The following is a 23,936-nucleotide window of genomic DNA, read 5'->3' on the forward strand; positions in this document are numbered from 1 at the left end:
CTAGGAGATTGTAGGTCATAAAATAATATCTATACTTGTGAAAAATCACAATTGCCTCTTGAGTTTCTGTGAGACAGAGTGTCATATTGTGTAGTTAGAGATAATTGAAGGAATTGTTTATGGTTTAGAAGACTTTGCAATTTTTGAGATTGCTCCACAGGGTTTTGGTTGCAAAACAGTGGTGCTTGAAATCAAATATTGGTTATCATATATTCTGTAGAGCAAAGGTGAGAGCTCATTATTATCCTATTTCCAGGTGAGGAAAAGCAAATCTTAAGATCTGACAGTATTTTTAAGTACGTATACAGGATCTTGTTGTATCATGTATTAGCTGACAGTATGCAATAAAAAGTAGTATATTGGAAAAAGGTCATGTTTAAGGCAAACCACCTGCTCTCTAAAAGCATGATTAAAAATATTTGAACTAAGTTGAATGGAGCAGAAACTGCATTTGTTAATAGAACACAGTCACTGTGTAAACTACCTTACTGAGTAAAACTATTAATTGTTTTTACAGTGTTCTTAAAGGATAGAATTTCTTCTTGGGATGGTAGTCTTAATTAAAAACTAATCTTCACTTAAAGCTGTTATGGCTAGGAATGCAGTGGACATTATTTTTCTTCTATTAATGCATATTTTATTCATGCCTGAAAGAGTGAAAAGTAAGTTTTCTATCTCAGGAATAGAAATGTTTGGTTTCAGGAAACACAAAATGTTTGGTTTTGTTAACTGCAGTTTGGGGTAAAGTTCAACCCTTTATATATTAGTTAATACCAAGATTAGGGTCAAGAACAAGACATATTTGTGTTTTGTCTCTTAAGTGGGATCTTGCTTGTGTGCTTACAGACTGCATTGCTTAATGGTAGAATCATCTTAATTCATTCTCATCAATAAAATATGAAAAAGTATATATTAGGCATTTATGTTGGTATTAATGACACAAACAACAGGGTCTCTAAAAATGGTATTATAGTGACGAAACCATAGTCTTCCTCTTCTGAAGGAATTCATTTTACAGCTTTATTAGCCTCTTATGTGTTAGAAGCTCAAGACATTCTGAATTATCTCTATGAATGTCACTTTGAAAACTCAGTTCCAAATTCCTGAAAGTTTTATTAATAAAAGACGCATTTGTTATTTCTGTCTTATTCTCAGAATGCTTTAGAATTTATTACTGGGCACTATTACAGAATGCTAGAGTTGCTCTTTCAGTTACATATTTGTAAAACTGCCTTTTCATTTGCTAACCATGAAAAAAAAAATCCCTGGGAACATTTCTCTTGTATCTTCCCTAGAGATTTAATGTAAGTTTGGAAAATGAAGGAATCAGAGGGCAAATTGGATAGTGAAAGAAAGGAATCTGGTGCATTACAGAGTGCCCCCTTAAAGTGCAAGAATCTGGCATCTTTCTTATGAGAATTTTGTCTTTTTTCTTTTGGAAGAAAAAGTTGATGGAAATTGGCTATTAAACAATGCAGAAGAAAAAATATGTAATTATTGTTCAGTAACTTCTCAATTTCAAATAGACCCTTGAATTTATATGAAAAATCTTGAAATTCAGTGATGTAAAATTCATGCTTATGAATGTTGTCCAGTATTCTGATTTATATCCATTTTTATATGCAAGCTAAGGACAAGAACCTGTCCCTTAAGACTGGTAGAGGATTAAAGCTTTGTTGGACCCTCAAAGCTAGCTGAAACTAAGGGACTCTTGGATATGACTAAAACGGCAAATCTTTTCCATTTCACGATTTTAATCCTTTGGTATGACAACTTAACTAAAAAAATAGTGTGTGTATAGGATAATGGAGCTATACATTAAGTTTCCATATAGACTTTATAAGAGAACTCCAAGTTATTTTATTCACAGAATAGTTGTTATAGTCATTTTAATGGACCATGTTCAAAGACATTGATTTCTCTTCTTGTCTTTTTTTTTTTCCAGATTTTTAGTGATTGCTTGTATGAAGAGCCATTTGACCATGTTGCTGTTGCTGTCCCTACTGCTGCTTGTGCAGGATTTTGAACAATGTGAAGGAACCTTGAGACAATATCATGCACTGCCAATGCAATTCACACAAGTTCATTACAGTGCCACAATATATGAAAACTCTGCAGCTAAGACTTACGTTGGGCATCCAGTAAAAATGGGCATTTACATTACAAGCTCCCTGTGGGATATAAAATACAAAATTATTTCTGGGGATAGTGAGAACTTGTTTAAAGCTGAAGAATACGTTTTGGGGGATTTTTGCTTCTTACGAATTCGGACCAAGGGAGGGAACACCGCTATACTTAACAGAGAAGTAAAAGATCACTATACATTAACTGTAAAAGCAATAGAGAAAAATACAAATTCAGAAGCTCTCACAAACGTCAGAGTGCAAGTATTGGATACAAATGACTTAAGGCCTTTGTTTTCTCCAACTTCCTACAGTGTTTCACTGTCGGAAAACACAGCAATAAGGACCAGTATTGCCAAAGTTAGTGCAACTGATGCGGATATTGGAACCAATGGAGAGTTTTATTACAGTTTTAAGGAGAGGACAGACATGTTTGCTATTCATCCTACAAGTGGGGTGGTCATTCTGACTGGCAGACTTGACTATTCAGAAACAAAAGTTTATGAGTTGGAAATCCTTGCTGCAGATCGTGGTATGAAATTATATGGCAGCAGTGGGATTAGTAGCATGGCAAGATTGACAATTCATATAGAACAAGCTAACGAACATGCTCCAGTCATCACAGCCCTTGCGTTGACTCCTTCAGAGCTGGACAAGGATCCAGCATATGCAATTATAACTGTGGAAGACAAAGATCACGGTTTAAATGGAGAGGTAGCATCTCTAAGTATTGTAGCAGGTGACCTACTTCAGCAGTTCAAAGCTGTGAGGACCTTCCCAGGAGGAAAAGAGTATAAAATCAAAGCAGTGGGCATTGTTGAATGGGAGAGCCAACCTTTTGGCTTTAATCTTACACTGCAAGCTAAAGATAAAGGAAACCCTCCAAAGTTTTCCTCTGTGAAAGCAATTCATCTGCCCTCTCCCCAGTTTAGGTCTGGAGTAGTCCAGTTTGAAAGAGTAGTTTATAGAGCTGAAATAAGTGAATTTGCTCCACCGAACACACCTGTGGTTATGGTCAAAGCATTGCCTACTTATCCCTACATAAAATATTTGTTTGTAAATGCACCAAGCAAAACTCAGTTCAGTTTGAATCCTGACACTGGCCTTATTACTACTATAGATGCCATAAAAACTCAACATGCACCTCATTTTGAATTTGACATAATGACAAGTGATAGAAAAGCATCCACAAAAGTATTAATTAAGGTCTTAGATGTTAATACTCATTCTCCAGAATTTACTCAGACATTTTATAAAGCTTCTTTTAATGAGAATGTCCCCATAGGGACAAGTGTTATGAGTGTGAGTGCAAAGGATCTTGATGAAGGTGAAAATGGCTATGTCACATACAGCATTGCAAATATAAACCCTGTTCCTTTTGAGATAAACTACTTCACTGGTGTGATTACCACCTCTGAAATTATGGATTATGAATTGATGCCAAGAATTTACAAATTAAGAATTCGAGCATCTGATTGGGGCACCCCCTATCGCAGAGAAGTTGAAGTCCCTGTTACAATAGCTTTAAATAATTTGAATGATAACACTCCTCTCTTTGAGAAAATAAACTGTGAGGGAACAGTTCCCAGGGAACTTGGTGTAGGAGAGCAAATAACTACAGTGTCTGCTATTGATGCTGATGAACTCCAGTTAGTACAATATCAAATAGAATCTGGAAATGAATTAGATTTATTTAGTTTGAATCCAAACTCTGGGGTTCTTTTCCTGAAACAATCACTAGGAGATGGATTAAGTTCAAAAACATCTTTTCATAGTTTGAAAATAACCGCTACAGATGGAGAGAATTTTGCAACACCCTTATTTATTAACATCACTGTAGTCACTAGCCGCAAACCAGTGAGCTTACAATGTGAAGAGACTGGTGTGGCCAAAATGTTGGCAGAAAAACTCTTGCAAGCAAATAAGCTACATGGTCGTGTTGAAGTAGAGGATACTTTTTTTGATACGCATACAATGAATCTGCATGCACCTCAGTTTGAAAATAGTCTTCCCAGGAGCATTGAAGTAAAAGAAGATACACCTGTAGATTCTATCATCATATTTTTGAATGCAACTGATCTTGACACTGGTTTCAATGGAAAGTTAATCTATTCTATTTCTGGAGGTAATAATGACAGCAGTTTTATCGTTGGAATGGAAACAGGAATGCTAAAAATCTTGTCTCCTCTTGATAGAGAAGTAAGAGATAAGTATACTTTGAATATTACTGTTTATGATCTTGGAATACCACAGAAGTCTAACTGGCGGCTTTTAAATATCGGAGTTCTTGATGCCAATGACAATCCTCCAGAATTTTTACAGGATAGTTATTTTATTGATATAAGTGAAAACAAAGAACTAAATACAGAAATAATACAGATAGAAGCCATCGATAAAGACTTAGGGACCAATGGTGAAGTAAGATACTTACTTCTTACAGATACAAATAAGTTTTCTATTGACAGTGTCACTGGAATTGTAAAAGTTTCAGGACTTTTAGATCGTGAAATTCAAGCAGTATATGTCTTAAAAATAGAAGCTAGGGATCAAGCTAAAGAGTCACCACAGTTGTCTTCAACAGTTCTATTAAAGGTATCATTGGAAGATGTTAATGATAATCCTCCAAAATTTGTTCCTGCAAATTATCGAGTGAAAATTCGAGAAGATCTTCCTGAAGGAACTATTGTCATGTGGCTGGAAACCTATGATCCTGACCTAGGCCAGGCGAGCCAAGTAAGGTACACCCTTTTGGATGGTGGAAATGGAAGTTTCGATGTAGATAAACTCAGTGGAGCAATCCGTATTATAAAAGGACTGGATTTTGAGAGGAAACAAGTTTACAATCTAACAGTGCGGGCTAAGGATAAGGGAAAACCCATTTCATTGTCTTCTACCTGTTATGTTGAAATTGAAATAGTTGATGTAAATGAAAATCTGCAGCCACCACGTTTTTCTAATTTTGTGGATAAAAGTTTTGTAAGTGAAGATGTTCCCATTGGTACTTCAGTAATGACAGTGTCTGCTTATGATGAGGATACAGGAAGAGATGGTGAAATCAGATATTCAATAAGGGATGGATCTGGTGTTGGTATCTTCAGAATAGATGAAGAAAAAGGTAAGAAATTATTCTGTTCTAAATGTTTTGAAAAGATGAGTCATTTTTAAGTTTGTACTTAACTGTTCTGTTAATTTGACTACTTTGCATAAAGCCCAATTATCCATAGGAGGTTTCAAATATAGTAATAGTGAAATAGCACAAGTTATACTGAGTATAATTTCCGCTAAAAATGACTGGAATCGTGTGTAATAAAGGAATTAAAAAGTATAACCACTTTGTCATTTCAACATGCTTACCTTTTTTTTAATGTTTTTTCCATACTTTTATTTATATAAATAACAAATGATTGTTGACAATTTATTCATTCTTTTTATTGATAGATTTTATTGCAATTTCTTTTATTGTTGTGAGCTGCCCAAACTCATTAGGGCCAAATTATTATAAATTCCTGAATTAATAAAGAGTTCTAAGAAGTCTAATATGTTCATTATAATTTGTAAAAAGGTTGGTATCCATTAATGAAAAAGCACAAATACAGAGAATACTTCTTTGCCAGAGTAGTTGTTATACGTATAAGACAAAAATGGCAACAAAGTTGTTTTTATCAAGTCTCCATAGAAATTTAAAGATGTGAAGATTAAATTATGATGCATCCTTATGAAATAATGAAGTACTCTATTTATTGTAAGGCCAGTATTATAACTCTGATTTGGATAATATCTTTGCATGCGAGTGGTCTTAAATATAATTTTTTAGAATATAACGGGAGGAAAAAAACATTGTCGTTAATTGATTTGCATCCAATCCAGATATTTCCTAAGACATTTGTTGAAAATTTAATACTATTATTACAGCATTAAATAAAAATGTTTAGGCAGATTACAGGATAGATATCCATATTTATCTCTTTTGCTTTTCTTAAAAAGAGCAAGAAGAGGCACATAAACTCATTGCTGCATAACGAGCAGTAAGATTGAGAATATCTGGGGAGCCAACATGTTTCTGCTGTATTTGTTATTTTGGCATATTTTACTATTTAACCCTTTCCTTGCAGTTTCTGTTATCTTCCACTGTTAAGGATATAGGGATAGTCTGTTTACCCTGAAAATGTTATTTAATCTACTTTTGTTGTTACCGTTGTTTCTAATCTCTCATCTGTTCCCGATACAAGGTTTTTTTCCCCCTCTTTCTTCTGAATGAGAACAGTGGAGAACTTTTCTGCTTGGCCTTTGTAACTATTGAACAAATGTCCTTGCTGGCTTGTGCTGACTGACTGTCCTGCCCTCTTGTGAAGCAATATGCATGCAAGGTTATCATGTTGCTTTCTTTTGCTTGGCTTGCCTTCACTTGCCCTGTTCCACTAGTTTCTAATCTGAAATAAGAAACAAATCTCATTCAAACGTAATACTCTGCTTATTGTACATTAGGAATCTTTGGAATTCTTGCATGACTTTGTACTAGAATCTTTAGCAAATTGGTTAAGGATTAAATACCTATAGGAGGTTCCCAAAGAGTATTAGGATTAGGTCCTGAAAGATGCTCAAAGAAAGCAGCATGACATGTTGCTTCAGCGCATGCACCACAGGACTGCTTTTTGTTTAATAAGAAAAATCAAATTTTTGAAATATGTTTTCTTAAAACTTAAAAGCGCACTTAAAAACCTGGACATAATCTAATTGTTGTTTTATTCAGAATGCTTGGTAGGTGGATATTGGAAAAAATATCTGTTTTATACTAAGCTCCAGCATATTTTTCAACATGGATTAGAAAGCACATGGTAAAGATATATTCCAAAGTGAATATGATACAATTTACAACGTAAATTTCTGGGATATTATTTTAGCATGTCTGATATGTAATTTTATATATTTAATATAAATAATTTGGTTTTGGAACATAGGTAATGTGTAATCTAAGTTTTTTTTTATGGTTAGCATAGCAGGAAAAGGAAAATGGGAGACAGTTTTTTGGTCCCATAATATATCATAAGAATTGTACCTATAAGACAGAAATAGACCAGTTTTATAACGTCTATAAAATCTTATATATGCTATGTACTCTTGTAGTTCAAGGTGATGACCAAAGGTAGGTTGACCATTTTGGTGCCTAGAAATTTAACTTAATCGAAAAGAGCAATAATGCAAAGTAAAGAGGGCAGTAATGCACAAACACCATGCTTTACAGTGGTTTAGGCCTTACATTACCCTTTAAAGTGGAAATAATGTGGATTTCTCTCCACAATATAATGGAAATTGTTTTATGTCACAAGGGGTGTGTGAGTATCATGGGGGGGGGTGTTCATTCCTGATCTGGAAAACTGATTTAAATAACTGCTATAAATTGATTTCTTGAATGACAGCCTTGTTCCTTTTCCAAAGTTCTTTTGTGTACTTTTTCTCAATATAATTTTCTCATTTGTGGAAGTGGGTGGATTGGAGGTGAGGCGGGTCAATACTAGAGAATTTAAAAGCCTGTAATATCTTTTATGTGCAGGGCATTCTCCTCCATGCTGCATCGAGAGCCCAGTATGGGTTGACTCCTTCCTATGACGTCATAGATATAAAAGCCAGCCCCTGGGAGAGACCCCAGCTTTTGACTCGGCTCCTTTCAGTCACTAGCTGCGTCTCTGAAAGCGTTAGATAGCAATCACCAGCGATCTTCCTCTCTTTTTTCCTCTCTTCAAGCAGCTCTCAGGAGAGCAGGGCTCTCTCTCTCCTCTCTCCTGCAACATTGGGGGCAGCTTTACAGAGCTCTGTGCAGGCAAGCTGGGCAGCGTCTGCAGACCTCCCACACACCTGCAGTTTGGAGGGATCGAAAACACGATCGGCAAACTGATAAGAGCTCCAGCCAGCTGATTGTGTAGCTGTGTTTTCCCCCAACACCTTACGCAGGCAGGTTGTGGCCCTCTCCTCAGTCCTTTCATGGGGTTCGCTTCCTTCCTTATCCCATCACAGGAGGTTTCAGTCAGGAGGTTTTTGAAAGGGGCTTCCAATCTTCACCCTCTGGTGGTTCACAGGTATCCTTTCTGGGACCTTCATTTGGTCCTTAATGCCCTTACAAAGCCCCCCTTTGAACCCCTTAGAACAGTGTCTCTCCGTTTTCTGACTCTGAAGGTAGCGTTCCTTGTTGTACTTCTGCCAGGAGACTTTCCGAGCTTGCTGGTCTTTCCATCAGACAGGACCTGTTCTTTTCACGATGATAGAGTTGTTCTTCGTCTGGACCCCTCATTTATTCCGAAGGTTAACACCTGGTTTCACAGGTCCCAGGACATTGTTTTGCCTGACTTCTGTCCTCTCCCGCACCAGGACTTGGAGTGGCAGTGGCACATGCTAGACGTAAGAAGGGCTCTTAGAATATACATTAAGCGCGCTTCCTTCTTCAGGAAGTCGGAAGCCATGTTTGTTTCCTTTTTCCATTCTCACTTGGGGGCACAAGGCCTCTTCTCCTTCTATTAGCAGGTGGGTCAGGTCTTGAATTTAGCAGGCCTACAAAGCTGTGGCCCTTCCGGTTTGCCAAGGCCTGATGGCTCACTCTGCCAGAAGTGCAGCCACTTCTGCTGCCTGGGCGACTCAAGCATCCTTGGAGGAGATTTGTTGTGTGGCCAGGTGGACATCCCCATCTCCTTTCAACAGGCACTACCATCTGGATGCTTTTACCTCGGCATCTGCAGCCTTTGGCAGATGGGTGCTTCAACTAGTGGTTCCACAGTTGATGTGATGAGCCAGATGAGGACCGCCCCGTGGACATGCAAGCTTTGGTATGTCCCATCCTGGGCTCTTGATGCAACATGGAGGAGAATGGGCGTTGGTCTATCTATGCTGCGAGAGAGCCCAGCCCCTCCCTTGATTCGTCTGGAGAGGGTAAGACATATTTCTGTATTTATTTTGGGCTTTCAGAGACACCTTTCAGTCTGTCAAGTATCTTCACCAAAGCTGGGGTCTCTCCCGGGGGCTGGCTTTTATATCTTAGTACAGACTCAGCTATGACATCATAGGAAGGAGTCAACCCATCCTGGGCTCTCTCGCAGCATAGATAGAAAGGGCGTTCATGGTAACTTCTACCAACGCCCATTTTAGAAAAAAGAAAAATAAAATTCCTGTGAGATGTACCTTAAAAGGTTTATAATTTAAAAGGGTTTAGCTCGTTTTTTAAAAAAAATCTTTGAGAAATAAAAAATTACTAGCTGTTAAAATGTCTTGCCTTTTTATTTATATTTTAGGAAAGTATAACAAATCCTGTGCACATTTCTTTATATAAATATGTGTAGGATTTGTTGTAATTAATCATGTTTGGTATATTTTTGTATGGAACCTGGAACTACAGGTTACTCCGATAAGATAAATTCCAAGTGTTAGCATTCTGATATGACTGCAAAATGTATATTATTTGTGAAATGCATCTGTTTGTAAAAAAATAGCACACAATGTTTAAGCCTTTAATGAAGCTATTTATGCTGACAAAGGCTCAACAATTGTAGTTATGAGCTTAAAATGTTATAGTGGATAGAAGGTTATAATATTTAGCAGCTTTCTGGTATATCATTTGAAATTTTATTTAAAGGCATAAACAGAAATAGTTGACTTTCATGGAGAAAAATGGGCCGTAGTAATAAAACAATTTTATTAATGTGGGGCTTTTTACATGTAAGTTTACCTAGCCTTTTGCTATATTAGAGAATGTTCTGAGAATGGTGAAGGTGGTCTTTAAATGTACAGTTAGATAAACTGTCCTGGAGCCTGGCCTAATAAGGGCACTGACCACAAAAACATTGGGTTTTTCTGGGTTATTTTTTTTCTCTGTTGAAAATGAGCATTGCTTAGCAGTGACCCCTATTGACCAGTTCATACCTTCGTCTGATGAAAACAGAGTAGTTTTAAAAGGACTAAGATTAGGTGTGAAACACTTTCTCAGGAGTTTAAGATTGCCCTAGAGAATTTCATTTGTTAAACTACCCCATGAAGGTGGATTGAATTTTCCAGGTCTCTTAAGAAAGAACTCTACAAGTAAAGGAACAGTGCAGGAAAATCATTTGTCAAAAACTAAAAAAATATGTCCAGTTTTATGGTTGCTGATACAATAATCACACTGGAAATTCTGCTAAAATTAAAATAAAGAATGGGTAGAACTGGCAATATGTATATGTTTTTCTTTCGTTTATTTAATCATAGAATTGAATTGAATTCTTTATTGGTCAAGTGTGATTGGACACACAAGGAATTTGTCTTGGTGCAGTTCTGGTTTCTACTGTATGTTGTACATATTCAGAATATATTCATATTCTTGAATTTAATATTTTATTGTTGAAAATTAAAGAAGGAACTAATTTAAGCAAGCACATATTTCTGAAGATGTTCTAATACACTGCTCAGAAAAATAAAGGGAACACAAAAATAAGACATCCTAGATCTGAATGAATGAAATATTCTTTTTAATTACTTTGTTCATTACATAGTTGAATGTGCTTACAACAAAATCATACAAAAATTATCAATGGAAATCAAATTTAGCAACCCATGGAGGTCTGGATTTGGAGTTACACTCAAAATTAAAGTGGAAAAAAAAACACTACAGGTTGATCCAACTTTGATGTAATGTCCTTAAAGCAAGTCAAAATGAGGCTCAGTAGTGTGTGTGGCCTCCGCGTGCCTGTATGACCTCCCTACAACACCTGGGCATGCTCCTGATGAGGTGGCGGATGGTCTCCTGAGAGATCTCCTCCCACACCTGGACTAAAGCATCCCTCAACTCCTGGACAGTCTGTGGTGCAATGTGGCGTTGGTGGATGGAGCAAGACATGATGTCCCAGATGTGCTCAATTGGATTCAGGTCTGGGGAATGGGAGGGCCAGTCCATAGCATCAGTGCCTTTGTTTTGCAGGAACTGCTGACACACTCCAGCCACATGAGGTCTAGCATTGTCGTGCATTAGGAGAAACCCAGGGCCTACCGCACCAGCATATGATCTTACAAGGGGTCTGAGGATCTTGTCTCAGTACCTAATTTCAGGCAGGCTACCTCTGGCAAGCATATGGAGAACTGTGCTAAAGAAATGCCACCCCACACCATTACTGACCTATTGCCAAACTGGTCGTGCTGGAGGATGTTGCAGGCAACAGAATGTTCTCCACGGCATCTCCAGACCTTGTCACGTCTGTCACATGTGCTGAGTATGAACCTGCTTTCATCTGTGAAGAGCACAGGGCACCAGTGGCGAATTTGCCAATCTTGGTGTTCTCTGGCAAATTCCAAACGTCTTGCACGGTGTTGGGCTGTAAGCACAACCCCCGCCTGTGGACGTCGGGCCCTCATACCACCCTCATGGAGTCTGTTTCTGACCATTTGAACAGCCACATGCACATTTGTGGCCTGCTAGAGGTCATTTTGCAGGGCTCTGGCAGTGTTCCTCCTGCCCCTCCTTGCACAAAGGCGGAGGTAGCGTTCCTGATGCTGGGTTGTTGCCCTCCTACGGCTCCTCCACGGCTCCTGATGTACTGGCCTGTCTCCTGGTAGTGCCTCCATTCTCTGGACACTACACTGACAGACACAGCAAATCTTCTTGCCACAGTTGACATTAATGTGCCATCCTGGATGAGCTGCACTACCTGAGCCGCTTGTGTGGGTTGTAGACTCCGTCTCATGCTACCACTAGAGTGAAAGCACATAGCATTCAAAAGTGACCAAACCATCAGCCAAAAAAGCATAGGAACTGAGAAGTGGTCTGTGGTCACCACCTGCAGAACCACTCTTTTATTGGGGATGTCTTGCTAACTGCCTATGCTTTCCACCTGTTGTCTATTCCATTTGCACAACAGCATGTGAAATTGATTGTCAGTCAGTGTTGCTACCTAAGTGGACAGTTTGATTCACAGAAGTGTGATTGACTTGGAGTTACATTGTGTTGTTTAAGTGTTCCCTTTATTTTTTTGAGCAGCGTATCTCTTTGTTAGGTGATATGTGATGGTATGTGGGAAAGATTTTGGGAGATGTGGCAGAGAAATGTTGCTTTAGAGAACAGTCAAATAAGAGGGGGCATAGCCTGCACTGGGAAATGGGAGATCCTCTCTAGTTTTTCTGACAGTAAAGGAGATGGCAAGAAAGTTATACTTCATATTTGCAAGATTCTGTTAATGTAACTTTACTATAAAGTTGAATTAGCTTATGTGGTGGTGGTTTTTCTTATCCTGGTCTACTCGGTAAGGCAGATACTTGTAAAATCAAATTAAGAATCTTGTTCAAGGGAAGAATTTTTTATTTGAATTTAAGACTAGCGTATATATATATATATATATTTTAAGTTTCCCATTATACTTATCACCTGAATGACAAAGTCCTACTCTCATGCACTAACATACTGCAATGCTTATTCTCATTAATCATTCTCATAATTCAAATTTTCTTATGTTTATGAAAACTTCCAAAATTAAACAAAAGCTAATGGGTTATTTGTAATACTATTTTAAACATAATATTCCACTTCTCTTTAAGAGTTAAGTTTATAGAATATTAACGTTTGAGTTCATAGACTGGGTGCCAAAACACAGAAGTGGTGTTTTGCTGCTGGTGCAGCATAACCTTTGTTGAATGATGAGCACTTGATAATTTCAAGGTAAGAAACACATCTGCAGACTGAATTTTTTATAATTTTTTGCTTTGGGTATTAAGAAATAAGTCACAACATTTACTATAAGTGTAGAAAGAAACAGAGCAGCTTGTTATCCAATGGGATTTCAAAAATTCAATGATTGTCCAAGAGGCTAAATTGAAGAGGAGGAAGTGATTCTGTCTCCAAAGCTTTTTTGAATATGGGTTCAGCAACAACTTGATTTGCCAGGCACTTACCCAAGTGCCACTTCCTTTGATAACAAATATTATAAAGTGGTGAATACATTACAACTTCCCGAAGTGGACGATCTGGTCCTGGCGTTGGCATCATCTTCAAATATGCTCAGTGATGCAGATGTTGTCAAGGCAGATAAGTCCGAGCTGGCATTGCGTAAGGCCCACCAGGCTGCTGCATGGGCCGTGAAGACAACTACTGCAGCATCCTTCTTCATTAGAGTCTCTTTGATTTGGCTTTGCCAGGTGCAGGAGAGGATGCCCACTAGTGACGTCAGGAGAATTAGGATTTTAGCAAGGTGATCACAGCGATGGAATACTCAGCCGATGCCACACTGAATTCGATGAAGTTTGTTTCCAGGGCCATAACGTTGGCAATAACATCTTGACGCCTTCTGTGGCAGGCTGACAACAAGCAATGATGGAAGATGGTGTCGGCTCCATGTAAAGGTGGCAAGCTGTTTGGGGATCCACTGGAACCAGTCTTGGTGGAAGCCAGGGACAAAAGAAAGATCCTGCCTTCTCTTTTGCGCAGAGCAGATAATAGGTTTTCACCTTTTTGGCAGTCCTTTCTTTCATCTTATTACAGGCCTTTCAACGAACTCAAAAGTTGTTTGGCCAGAGGCAGAACTTTCCGTCATCCCAGGGGTTCAGGGACAGAAACAAGCCCCAAACACAAAACAAGTGCTCCTTTCAAGGGAAGGCAACTGTCCTTTCCATCACCCCAAGTGACTACCATACCAAGGCTCCCATTGGTGGCAGACTAAGCCTTTTTGCAGACCAATGGGAGCAGACGACAACGGATGCCTGGGTGCTAGAATTCTGATACAAACCTCTGAGCTTCTTTATCTGATGTCCAACCTCAAAAGACGCAACCAAGACAAATCTGGTGGAGGCAGCCATTCAGCATTTACGGTAAATAGAAGCGATAGAGACAGTTTCAGAAAATCAACAGGGGCATGAATTTTATTCAATACTTTTCATACCAAAAAGCTCGGAGGGATGGAGAGCAATTCCCAATCCAAAAGGACTGAATCATTACCTAATATACAGAAAATTCAAAATGCACACTCTACAATTCATTCTGCAGAGTGTTAAGAGAGAGAGATTATTTGACGTCCATCAGTATCACAGAGGCTTACTTTCACATACTGATTCGGCAAGATCACCATCAATACCTGATGTTTTGGTATGAGGGAAGACATCTACAATACAGAGCCCTCCTGTTTGGCCTGGCATCAACACCCAGAACCTTCACAAAGATTCTGGCAGCATTGACAACCCATCTCAGAATCATCCTGGTCCATATAAAATGCTACCTTGATAATATTCTAATCCAATCATCATCTCATAGGCAAGCAGAGGAGGCCTTACAGATCACCTTGCAGGCATTGCAGGCCCATGGTTTATCAATCAACATCAGCAAGAGCCATTTTTCTCCAACCCCTCGTTTATTACACTGGGAGCGATAATAGACACAGTAGCTGGGGTGGTCTCCTTCTCTCCAGAGCAAAGGTTAGACATCCAGGGACTGGTGACTCAAGTGAGATCCCTCAGAGTAGTATCGCTTGATCAACTACCTCAGCTGCTGGGCAAGATGATCTCTTGGATTGCAATCATGCCATGGGCTCGACTGCACGCACGAGACCTGCAGTGGTTCCTGCTACCATTTCAGAAGTTGGGTCGGAGCAATTCATTGTCAAAAGTAAAACTATCCCCAAATGTGTTATCGTTACTTTGGTGGAGGTCCTAGGCAATCATCAAGGGGTTCTTGTTCAGAGAACAAGGCCCATTACGATGGATGCCAGCCTCTCAGGCTGGGGGCACATTTCCAAGACCTAGTGGCTCAGGCCAAGTAGTCAGACATAGATTTGACCCACAACATCAATTGGTTAGAACTACAAGCAGCCCACCTTTCTCTCAGGGAATTCAAGGACAGGATTGTTTTTATGGACAATGTGGCCACCAAGGCCCACATCAACAGAATGGGGGAACTCATTCCAAGCCCTTCATGAAAGAGGCAGAACGGCTGAGCTGCTGGGTAGAGAAGTGACTGGGTTCCATCAAAGTACAGCATATATAAGGAGTGAGGAATATGAGAGCAGACTGACTGAGCAGAGCCACTCTAGACCAATCCGAGTGGCGCCTGCATCCAGCCCTGTTCAAGGAGATATCAGACTGTTTTGGTCTTCCAATAATAGACCTTTTTGTGACTCTTTCGAACAGTCAGCTGCCAAGTTGTTTTCAAGATTCCCAGAACGGGGGGAAGAAGGAGTAGACGCACTCAGGTGCCTATGGCTATGGGGTCTCCTTTATATCTTCCCACCACTCCCACTCATACTAGGAGAAATCAGGTGGGTCATCAAGGAGAAAGTGGAGGTCCTTTTTTAAATCCCTCATTGGCCCAGGCGACCATGGTTCGTGGATCTGGTGGGTCTCTCAATAGGCAGGTCATGGAGAATCCTCCCCGAAAGGATCTCTCTCAGCCAGGGGCCAATAGAATATCTGGAGTCTCAGTGGCTCCAATTGGCCATCTGGCACTTGAGCAGAGAATTTTGACAGGACAATTTCTCCTCCCAGATGATCAGAACCATTCAGGCAGCCAGGAGACCATCTACCACCAGAATTTATGATGCAACATGGAAAGCCTTCTGCGAGTGGTGCGCAATGAAGGGAGTTCAGCCCATTTCAGTAACAGTGGCCCAAGTACTGGACTTTTTGCAGGCAGCACTAGATAAGGGCTTAGCCTCTGCCACTATTCATAGACAGGTAGCAGCCCTTTCAACGGTCTTGACTTTCGGGGCCTTTGAGTCCCTATCACAGCTCCCGGTGGTACGTAGATTTCTCACAGGAGACACCAATTTGAAACCGCTGGTGGTGCATAGGTACTCCTCCTGGGACCTATCCAAGGTGCTTCAGGCACTTACGACTGCACCTTTTGAACTTTTAAGATCCGTTAATCTATGTTTTCTGATGTACAAGGTGATCTTCCTTGTAGCCATAACATCGGCCTGGAAGATATCGGAGCTGGAGGCCCTAATACAGGGAGGATCTCTGTATTTTCCACACACTAACTGGTTGGGGTTGCAGGTGTGTGTGGGGGGACATTTGCCATCATCACCCACATGCATTGCTTCAACTTCATCAAAAACTGGGGACTGTTAGGGAGGAAAAGGCATGTCCTCAGGTTAAACAATTCAGTCTAAAGAGCAAGCAGACCAGAGTCTTCCCACGCTGTCTGGATCCTATCTTCACCCTCTTAGAAGGAGTATTAACTTTAGCACTTAAGGAAAAAGAAACCTCAGAATATTACAGAAGCTGGGAATGCTGGTATGACTGAATAGAACAAAAAGAGAAAATATATTAGTAAACAACATAAAATGTAAAAGAGGTAGTAATTGTATATTTGCAATAAGATGTATTTGTAAATATATCACCAATATTGATAACAAACAAGGAACCATAGACTGTCGATAATAGAATTGCTAATTTTTAATCTTTTTTTTCCTTTTTCCTTTTTTTCTGTGTGTTGTGTATGTGTTTGTTTGATATTTTAGTTGTATAATCAATAAAGTGTTTTTTTTAAAGCAGTGTCTCAGGTAAGACCAATGCCCCTTTGATATTAAATCAAATAAGGATAGCCTTATGGTTTTTTTTCCAATTTTGAAAGATAACATACATGTTAAACATCTGCTATCTGCAGAATACAAGGGTTTTTTTAATGTTAATTAACAGTAATGTGCTAATACCAAAATTAGGATTAGAAAATGCTACAGATACCCAGGGTATTTCATGAAATTGAAAGATTGGACACACACTGCTGGGCTGAGATTGGGCAAATTCTGACAAGCAGTTGAGGAAGAGTAACTAGATCTAGATTACAGTTGTATTTCTCAAGATTCACAAGCAACAATTATTGCCTTATTTTATTGAAAAGTTATTATTTTAAAAATTAAGCCAGAAATCCAGGATTGTAATTGGACTGGCCAAATTAAAAATAGATCTTTCTGATTTCATTTGGAAAGGTTTAATATGCAGCAAAGTAAAATGCAGCGATTGCAGGTTACTCAAGATACTGTAATAAATTTTCATCATGTATTCCTTTTCAGTGTAGTTGCATGACATCCTTTTTGTCTGGGGTCTGCCATACATTTTATATTTCTCTCCTGTTCCTGCATTTATGCAAACTTCTGGAAATATCTTGACAGTTCAGGATTGTATATGTTATATTAATAAGCAGTCTAAGATCAGTGACCCTAGAAAAAGAGTAGCAAGCTCAAGGGAGACCCTTTAATAGGATTGTTTCAATTTTTTTTTAAAGTAAATACTGCAGTTTCTTAAAGAAGGCAGCAGTAGTTATTTTTCTTATTTGCATTATATAATGTGCATTTTGCTGCCCTTATTCATCTCTGATTGGGGGTTTCTGTTTAATGCATCTTTGATGAAAATACTCCACACAATAAAAGGGAAAATTGTTATGATAATTTTATATAGTTCTTACATTTTTTGCTATCCATGCAGAGTAAAAGATGCTTTTATTTCAGAATAAATTAATTAAATTCAGTGAATTGCCTTTTTTTTACACATTTTGTTTAAAAGCATGAGTGAGCAAGAATTTTTTTTCTCTCATGCTTACAAATTTCTAGATATAAAAGAATTTGATATTGTGTTATTCCAGATTTTTGAGATAGAAAAAGAAGCTTTCAATTTCCCTATCTTTTTCCCAGAAGACACCATACTTAGATGCCATAGGGCATCATGACTATGTGAGCAAAAATTCCATAGTAATGACTTTCAAGCTAAGACTGAAAAGAAAAGAACCTGTTGAGAAAGAAGTCAATTTGATCTGCTGATTGAAGTTCATTTATTAACAGGATTCAGACATCCTTTTTGACACTTTAGAGGCTTTGTGTATGATAACAAAAAAATCAGGAGGACTTTGACAATAAAATGTGTTCGTCAGTGCCTGCTCTTTGTGTACAATTCCACCAGTGAGGTGGAAGAATAATGACAAATATACAAGTAGAACAAGGGTGTCAAACTCAATTTCATTGAGGGCCACATCAGCATTATCGTTGCCCTCAAAGGGCCAGGTGGGCGTGGCTGGCTCAATGTCCCTCAAATCAAGGGTACCTGTGGAGGGCCAGGCAAGCCTGTGGAGCGGGTCCAGAGGACTCCAGCGGAGGAAGGTGACACCAGGGTAAACACCAAAGCCTCATCTACCAGAGGAGCCTCACCGGACATGAAGCCAAAGGGGGGAGCTGGCCCACCCATCAGGAAGTGGATGGGACCTGGCCCATGGGGTGAAAGACAGGGAGACAGGAATGCGGGGTGGCACAAGCCAAGTGTCAAGGCCCGGCTTTGGGTCGCCCTTTCCATTGCATGGCAGGACCAGAAAGAGTGGTGCGGGACTCAGACTGGATGTGGAGCTGCGGCCTGAGATGGATGGCGTATAAATTTAATAAATTACAAATAATAAAAATAATATGTTAAAACAATATGCTCAAACTGTGGCTTGCAATCTAGTTTCGGATCCCAGTAAATTATCTAATTTTTTTAGATTAAAATTATGATTTATTACTAAGTTCTAAAACCATAATAGTTCCATTAATATCTATTCATTATTTCAGAATTGAAATGCTAAAAATTCATAATGCTTACATTAAGTTTCAAGTTGGCTACTCCGTAAGACTGAAACTGGACACCCAAGAATGGTTAAAAGAGGGTCTGATTACTTATACTGAAGTCTTTTCAAACATAAACAGTGCTTCAAATTTAAGAGCCAGAGATACCAAACCTTAATCATGGTCTCTGACCAACCTTACAATAAAAAAAGAAAAATGATTTCATACAGCATTTTGTTCTCCTGAAAAAAAGATTAAAAAAGACATATCTCATTAAACTTCCTTTTGCAATTGTATGACTTTGATGAAGATACTTGGACACCTGGTATGTGTTACATTTCAAACTCGGGTAATTGTAATTACATTTTGCCCTATTGTGCAAAATCATGTAATGTCATTTATAACCCTTTAAAGGCCTGAATTTATATCTATTTGAGCTATATAGTGAGGTTTTTCTTCATTATCAGCTCCTGATAATGGTATGGACGTGGCTGGACATTGTTTTCTTGGGAATTGTCTTATACTTTGTGGCTAATTTATTTCTAGTACACACTTTTAACAGTCTTGTAATTTTTTCCACCAGGCTTGATGAGAGATGGAAATGTTACAGTTCACTCTGTTCCTTTTTCTGTTGAGAACATACATACTCTGCTAATAATAGGAAAAAATTAAGTCTAGAATGTCTGCTTCATCCAAATATGTGCCCTTAGAGTGCTCAGTGTGTATTTCTAAAACGGAAGAATGTATCAAAATGAATGGTAGATAACAATGGAATGTCTTTACTAACTACATTTTTGATTCAACAATGCCATTGCAGTTTTTCTTGCACAAAAGATAAGTAGTCCTGTTTTGTCTTGCTTAGAAGAACACTTTCACGATGACTCCTAGTTTGAAGAATAGTATTATGTGAACTGCAGGACATGTATCTTTCTGAATAAAGTTCTCTATTACTGCATTACAGCTGATAATCTATTGTGAAAGTTAAATCCATTGGCTGATTAAGTGCAGGAGAAAATAAAAGGCAAATCATTGCCTTTAGATAACTTAAGGGAGAGTTGTGCTGCTTTTGTAATGACCTGAGCAGTTAATGATCAACAAATGTTATGCTTGTTAGGTTCGGAATGTTGATTGCTTTGTGAAAGAAATTGGGTAGAATTATAAACAAAAAATACAGTAACACTGTGACAATAGATTTCATATTTCTAAAAGATTGCCGCCAAATATTTGTATTTATCTTTCATGCCAATTTTAAAATGTTTACAAAGGGACATGCATACAGCTTAATATTCAATTCTACTTTTAACAATAATTTACAGAGCAAAAAATTTGGTTTCGTATTTTTATGCAAGGCAAGGAAATTTTATTAGTTTTTTAAAAATAGTAATATAATGTGTTAAAATAGTAATGATAATGTGTTATGTTCATAACAGATTTGTTCCTCGCTATTTAGTGGTAAATGAATTCACACTTGACTTATAATATTAACACAAAATATAATTTTTTGTCTTTTTGACCATTCATGTAATTCCTTCCCTGCCTCCAAGTTGCATATATTCAAACAAAAATCTTAAAATCTGGGAAACTGCATCTTTTTGAATTATTAACTGGCTTAGAAACGTTACTTGAAGGTAATGAATAAACAATCCATTAGTAATTAATACATGGGTTTTTATAGTCTATAATATTGTATCTTTTCCCATTAGATTTAAAATAGGCATCGGTTTTCCCCTTGATGAACTCATTCAAGTTATGTATTTGAATTTAAGTTGCCTCACCCATTTCCTCTTGCAAAGGTGTAAAATAGCCAATTAATGCTATGCATGTAAATCAACAGCACTTTGCTTCTAAGAAAATAAGTAGATTTCCCATTTATGTTCCCATCCAGAGTATATTACACCAAAGTTGAAATAAAGAGGAAAAATTTGTTTCTAGTAGTTTTCTAAAATTCATTCTAATCAGTGCTTACAGTACTTTATAAATACTTAGAGAACAAAATCATATTTGTGGGTTTTCTTTAACTGCAGTGCAAAACATGACTACCTTTCTGTTCAACTAAAATCTGGCATTTTAGTTGAAGATACATAAGACTACATAGTTCTTTAACTGAAGATTGCTTCAGGGGGCATAGGCATGTATGACTGTGTTTTCAACTGACATTTTAAACGCTCAATAGTTCCTTGTCTGTAACGGGATGTATGTTACAACTTAAAACACTTATAGGCAGCTGGTTTTACCTAGCTGAAACCACCACTAAGGCCGGGTAGAACTGTTTCCTTGGCTCTTTCGTCCTTTATCTGACTTGCTTTGTTGATAACAGTGATACAAAGGGCCTGCTTGTGTTTTGGGTTGCTTAGACTGAGAAATATGAGAGGTCTAGTATATTTAAAAGAGAAATGAGGACTTTTGCAGGTTGAAATCTTCTGAGAGCTCTGTCTACTGAAAGCGGCTCTGTTGTTAGCTAAAGAGCCCTGGTTGAAATTAGCTGTTGCCTAGAGTTGTTCACTTTCTGCAATTCATTGCTGACGAAGCTATGCATGAGCTGAGCCAGCAGTCTGTCACACTCAGAGATTTTAGGATGTAGTTTAGATCAGTGTTTTTGAAGATTTGAAATGGGCCTTTTTATTATTTCAAATTGGAAAACTAATTCTGCAGTTTAGAAGCAGAAAAAAGAAATAGCCCATTTATAAAGCTCAAAGTGATATGTAACTTCTGATGATTCCATGAAATTGGAAGAACAGAGACAGTGATATGAGCACCATTTTTAAGTCAAATACATTAAAACTGGAAATTCTCCTGGACACATTTATGTGATATTCAGTGTGCTTTGTCCATTGATAAGTTGCATCCCTTTTCCCCATATTAGACAAAAAAAGGAGAATTGAATTACTCTTGAAGTGACCCATTAATGGATTAGCTCATTTATGGAGCTCTGGATTTATCTTAGAAGTAAGAGTGAATAGAATGGCAAATGTCAATAAATTAAATTCTTAGGCTCCAGTTCTATACATATTATCTGGGTTACAAGTACCACTGAAGTCAGTGTGTCAAAGTAGAGACATACATGGTGATGCTTAATTAATGAGATAGTACTATCAAGAATTGGCAGCATGTTTTTTCCAGGTATGGGTGAATCTGGAACCTTTCACAAACAAATCCCATGCTCTACTTCATAGCCATACTAAGTCATATTTTGCACATAGAGATTACACAGATGTTTCTTGATTAAATTATATTCAAAGCAATAAGGGTTAATCTTCAATTATCTGATGATAAGGAAGTGGCTGAAAAAGACATAGAGCTGCTGACAGATACCTTGTGCTATACTTTCAAAGAATCTTAACAATCTGATCTACCAAGCTGCATTTCAGCTAAAAACAATTCAAATGCTCATGTGTTCATTTTCTGAGCTTAGGACATATTAAATCAGAAAAGTAACTGTAATTTGCATAGGGTTTCCCTAAATGCACCAAATCAGTTTTATCCCTGTAATAAAGCTCAGTAAGCAGAGGTTTAATATAGGATTGTTTGCTCAGTAGAAATATCAGTATGAAAAAACACACATACAGAAACAGCTGGTAAGAATTCCAAAACAGCCACAAGTCTAGAAAAAAAGTCAGATTTGAAAAAAAAATGTAGGGGGTTCTATCTGTTCTAAATTATCTATTTTTTATCACTGTTATTTCTCCAGCCTTAAAAAAATACATATTTCCATTTTGAGGAGTTTAAAAATTGCTTTATAAAAATTGGTTGGTTCAGTTTGTATTCTGTGGATAGAAACTTTAGAGGACTCATACATTGTTCAATTTATTTTTATTAGTATAAGAGACTTTCAAAGCCACAAAGATGCTTTACAATAGGGAATGTTGAAGATCCCAGTCCTGTCAGCACCTTCTGAATGAAACATCATTTTCTGAACTCTCACAATAGCCATGGGATCCTGTGAATAACTATGTGAGTTAAGGAGGCACAGGAAGGCTGAAAGAAGCTGCTTCATGACCATGTTATGTCAATACTTCCTTAATTGAAATGCAGATTGTTCTGGGGTTTCAGTTCCTAGAAAAGACTCAGAGGGGCTTGCCAGCAGATTCAGAGTGCACATCCATGTCTGCTTTGAAGAACAGTTTTTCCTTTGAAGTACATTTTTTGCTCCAGATGTTGGGCATTTCTATTTGAAAAAATACAGATTTGCCTCTTTAATCCTGAAATTAAAAGATTTCATAGTCTGCAATGCCATATTACCTGCTTTTGCTAAAAATTTTTACAAGAATCAACTCTTGGGAATCTTCACCTTATCTACACGAAATTAAGATGGTATTTCAAAGCAAACATTCTGAAATTTACATAAGTTCAAATCTCCACAAATAAATCAAATAGACTCATTCATTCGTCATGTTCTGATTCTTCATGGTTTTAGGTTGTCAAATCTAAATCACATTTTTCCTTGTGTTTTAAAATGTGTCTTACATCACAATATGGAAGTTGGGTCTAAACAAAGTTGCTTTGTTCCAATATTACTGTTGATTTCTTTAAAGCAAGTTGGCATCGTGTAGTGGTAAATGAAGAGATCACAGAAGTGATCTTGATGATCTTCTGAATTAATGGCCTATAGCAGTGGTTTTTAACCTTTTTGAAAGAATCGCCCCCTTGAGCCATTGAGGAAGTTCTCATCTCCCCCCTCCCCCAACATAACCTCTCAGTCACAACACAGGGAAATAATTTTTCAATTTATGCCAACACGTTTTTTGTTTTCTTTAAAATTGTCATCAGGACATATCAATGCAAATAACTTATTTCAAGTCTTTTTCCCATATCTCAACTGTGTGAAAAATTCTGATGGCACCCATCACTTTACTCCCAAACTTCGTGATACTTGTATTTCATTATTATCTTATTTATTCAAGACACTTAAATGCAATGACCACTGAAAACAAAATTCAATTGCAAGAAAATGAAATGCCTGAAAAAAACAGTAACATTTAATGATTTAATTACAAGTGAATTTTAAGACACAAAAAGAAATATTAAAAAAGGGCATGAGAACAAACCGCAAGGCAGGAACTAAGAATTTCAAGATGAAAACTCTGAAACTAAATTAAGATTCAAGGAAAATATATATTCATGCACACTGTAAAAAGGGTTAAAAAGACACAAAGAAAATTTTTACAGAAGGAAAGCAACAAAAATCAGAGCGACAAATTTAATGGGTAGAGTGATAGAGGCTGCTGCGCAACGTGAAGATGAGCGATGTGTATTCACATATGTATGACATTCTGTACTGAAGCTAGCTGGAGAAACA

The 23,936-nt window shown here is 37.8% G+C and overlaps 1 protein-coding gene across 6 annotated transcripts in view; it reads left to right on the top strand.

Moving 5' to 3' along the window:
• FAT1 (FAT atypical cadherin 1) overlaps positions 1–23,936 on the top strand; it is a 119,396-nt gene that overhangs the window by 10,226 nt on the left and 85,234 nt on the right. For all 6 annotated transcript variants that reach the window (XR_015744137.1, XM_087936266.1, XM_087936267.1 and 3 more), the window contains exon 2: positions 1,946–5,238. Coding sequence is in view for 5 of the 6 variants with exons in the window: in XM_087936266.1 (XP_087792392.1) it covers positions 1,965–5,238 (3,274 nt within the window). In the remaining variant the exon portion in view is untranslated. The remainder of the gene's footprint in view (positions 1–1,945; positions 5,239–23,936) is intronic.

The sequence above is a fragment of the Pseudonaja textilis genome, chromosome 6, assembly GCF_049901715.1.
Source record: "Pseudonaja textilis isolate UNSWEBS1 chromosome 6, rPseTex1.2, whole genome shotgun sequence".
NCBI lineage: Eukaryota > Metazoa > Chordata > Lepidosauria > Squamata > Elapidae > Pseudonaja > Pseudonaja textilis.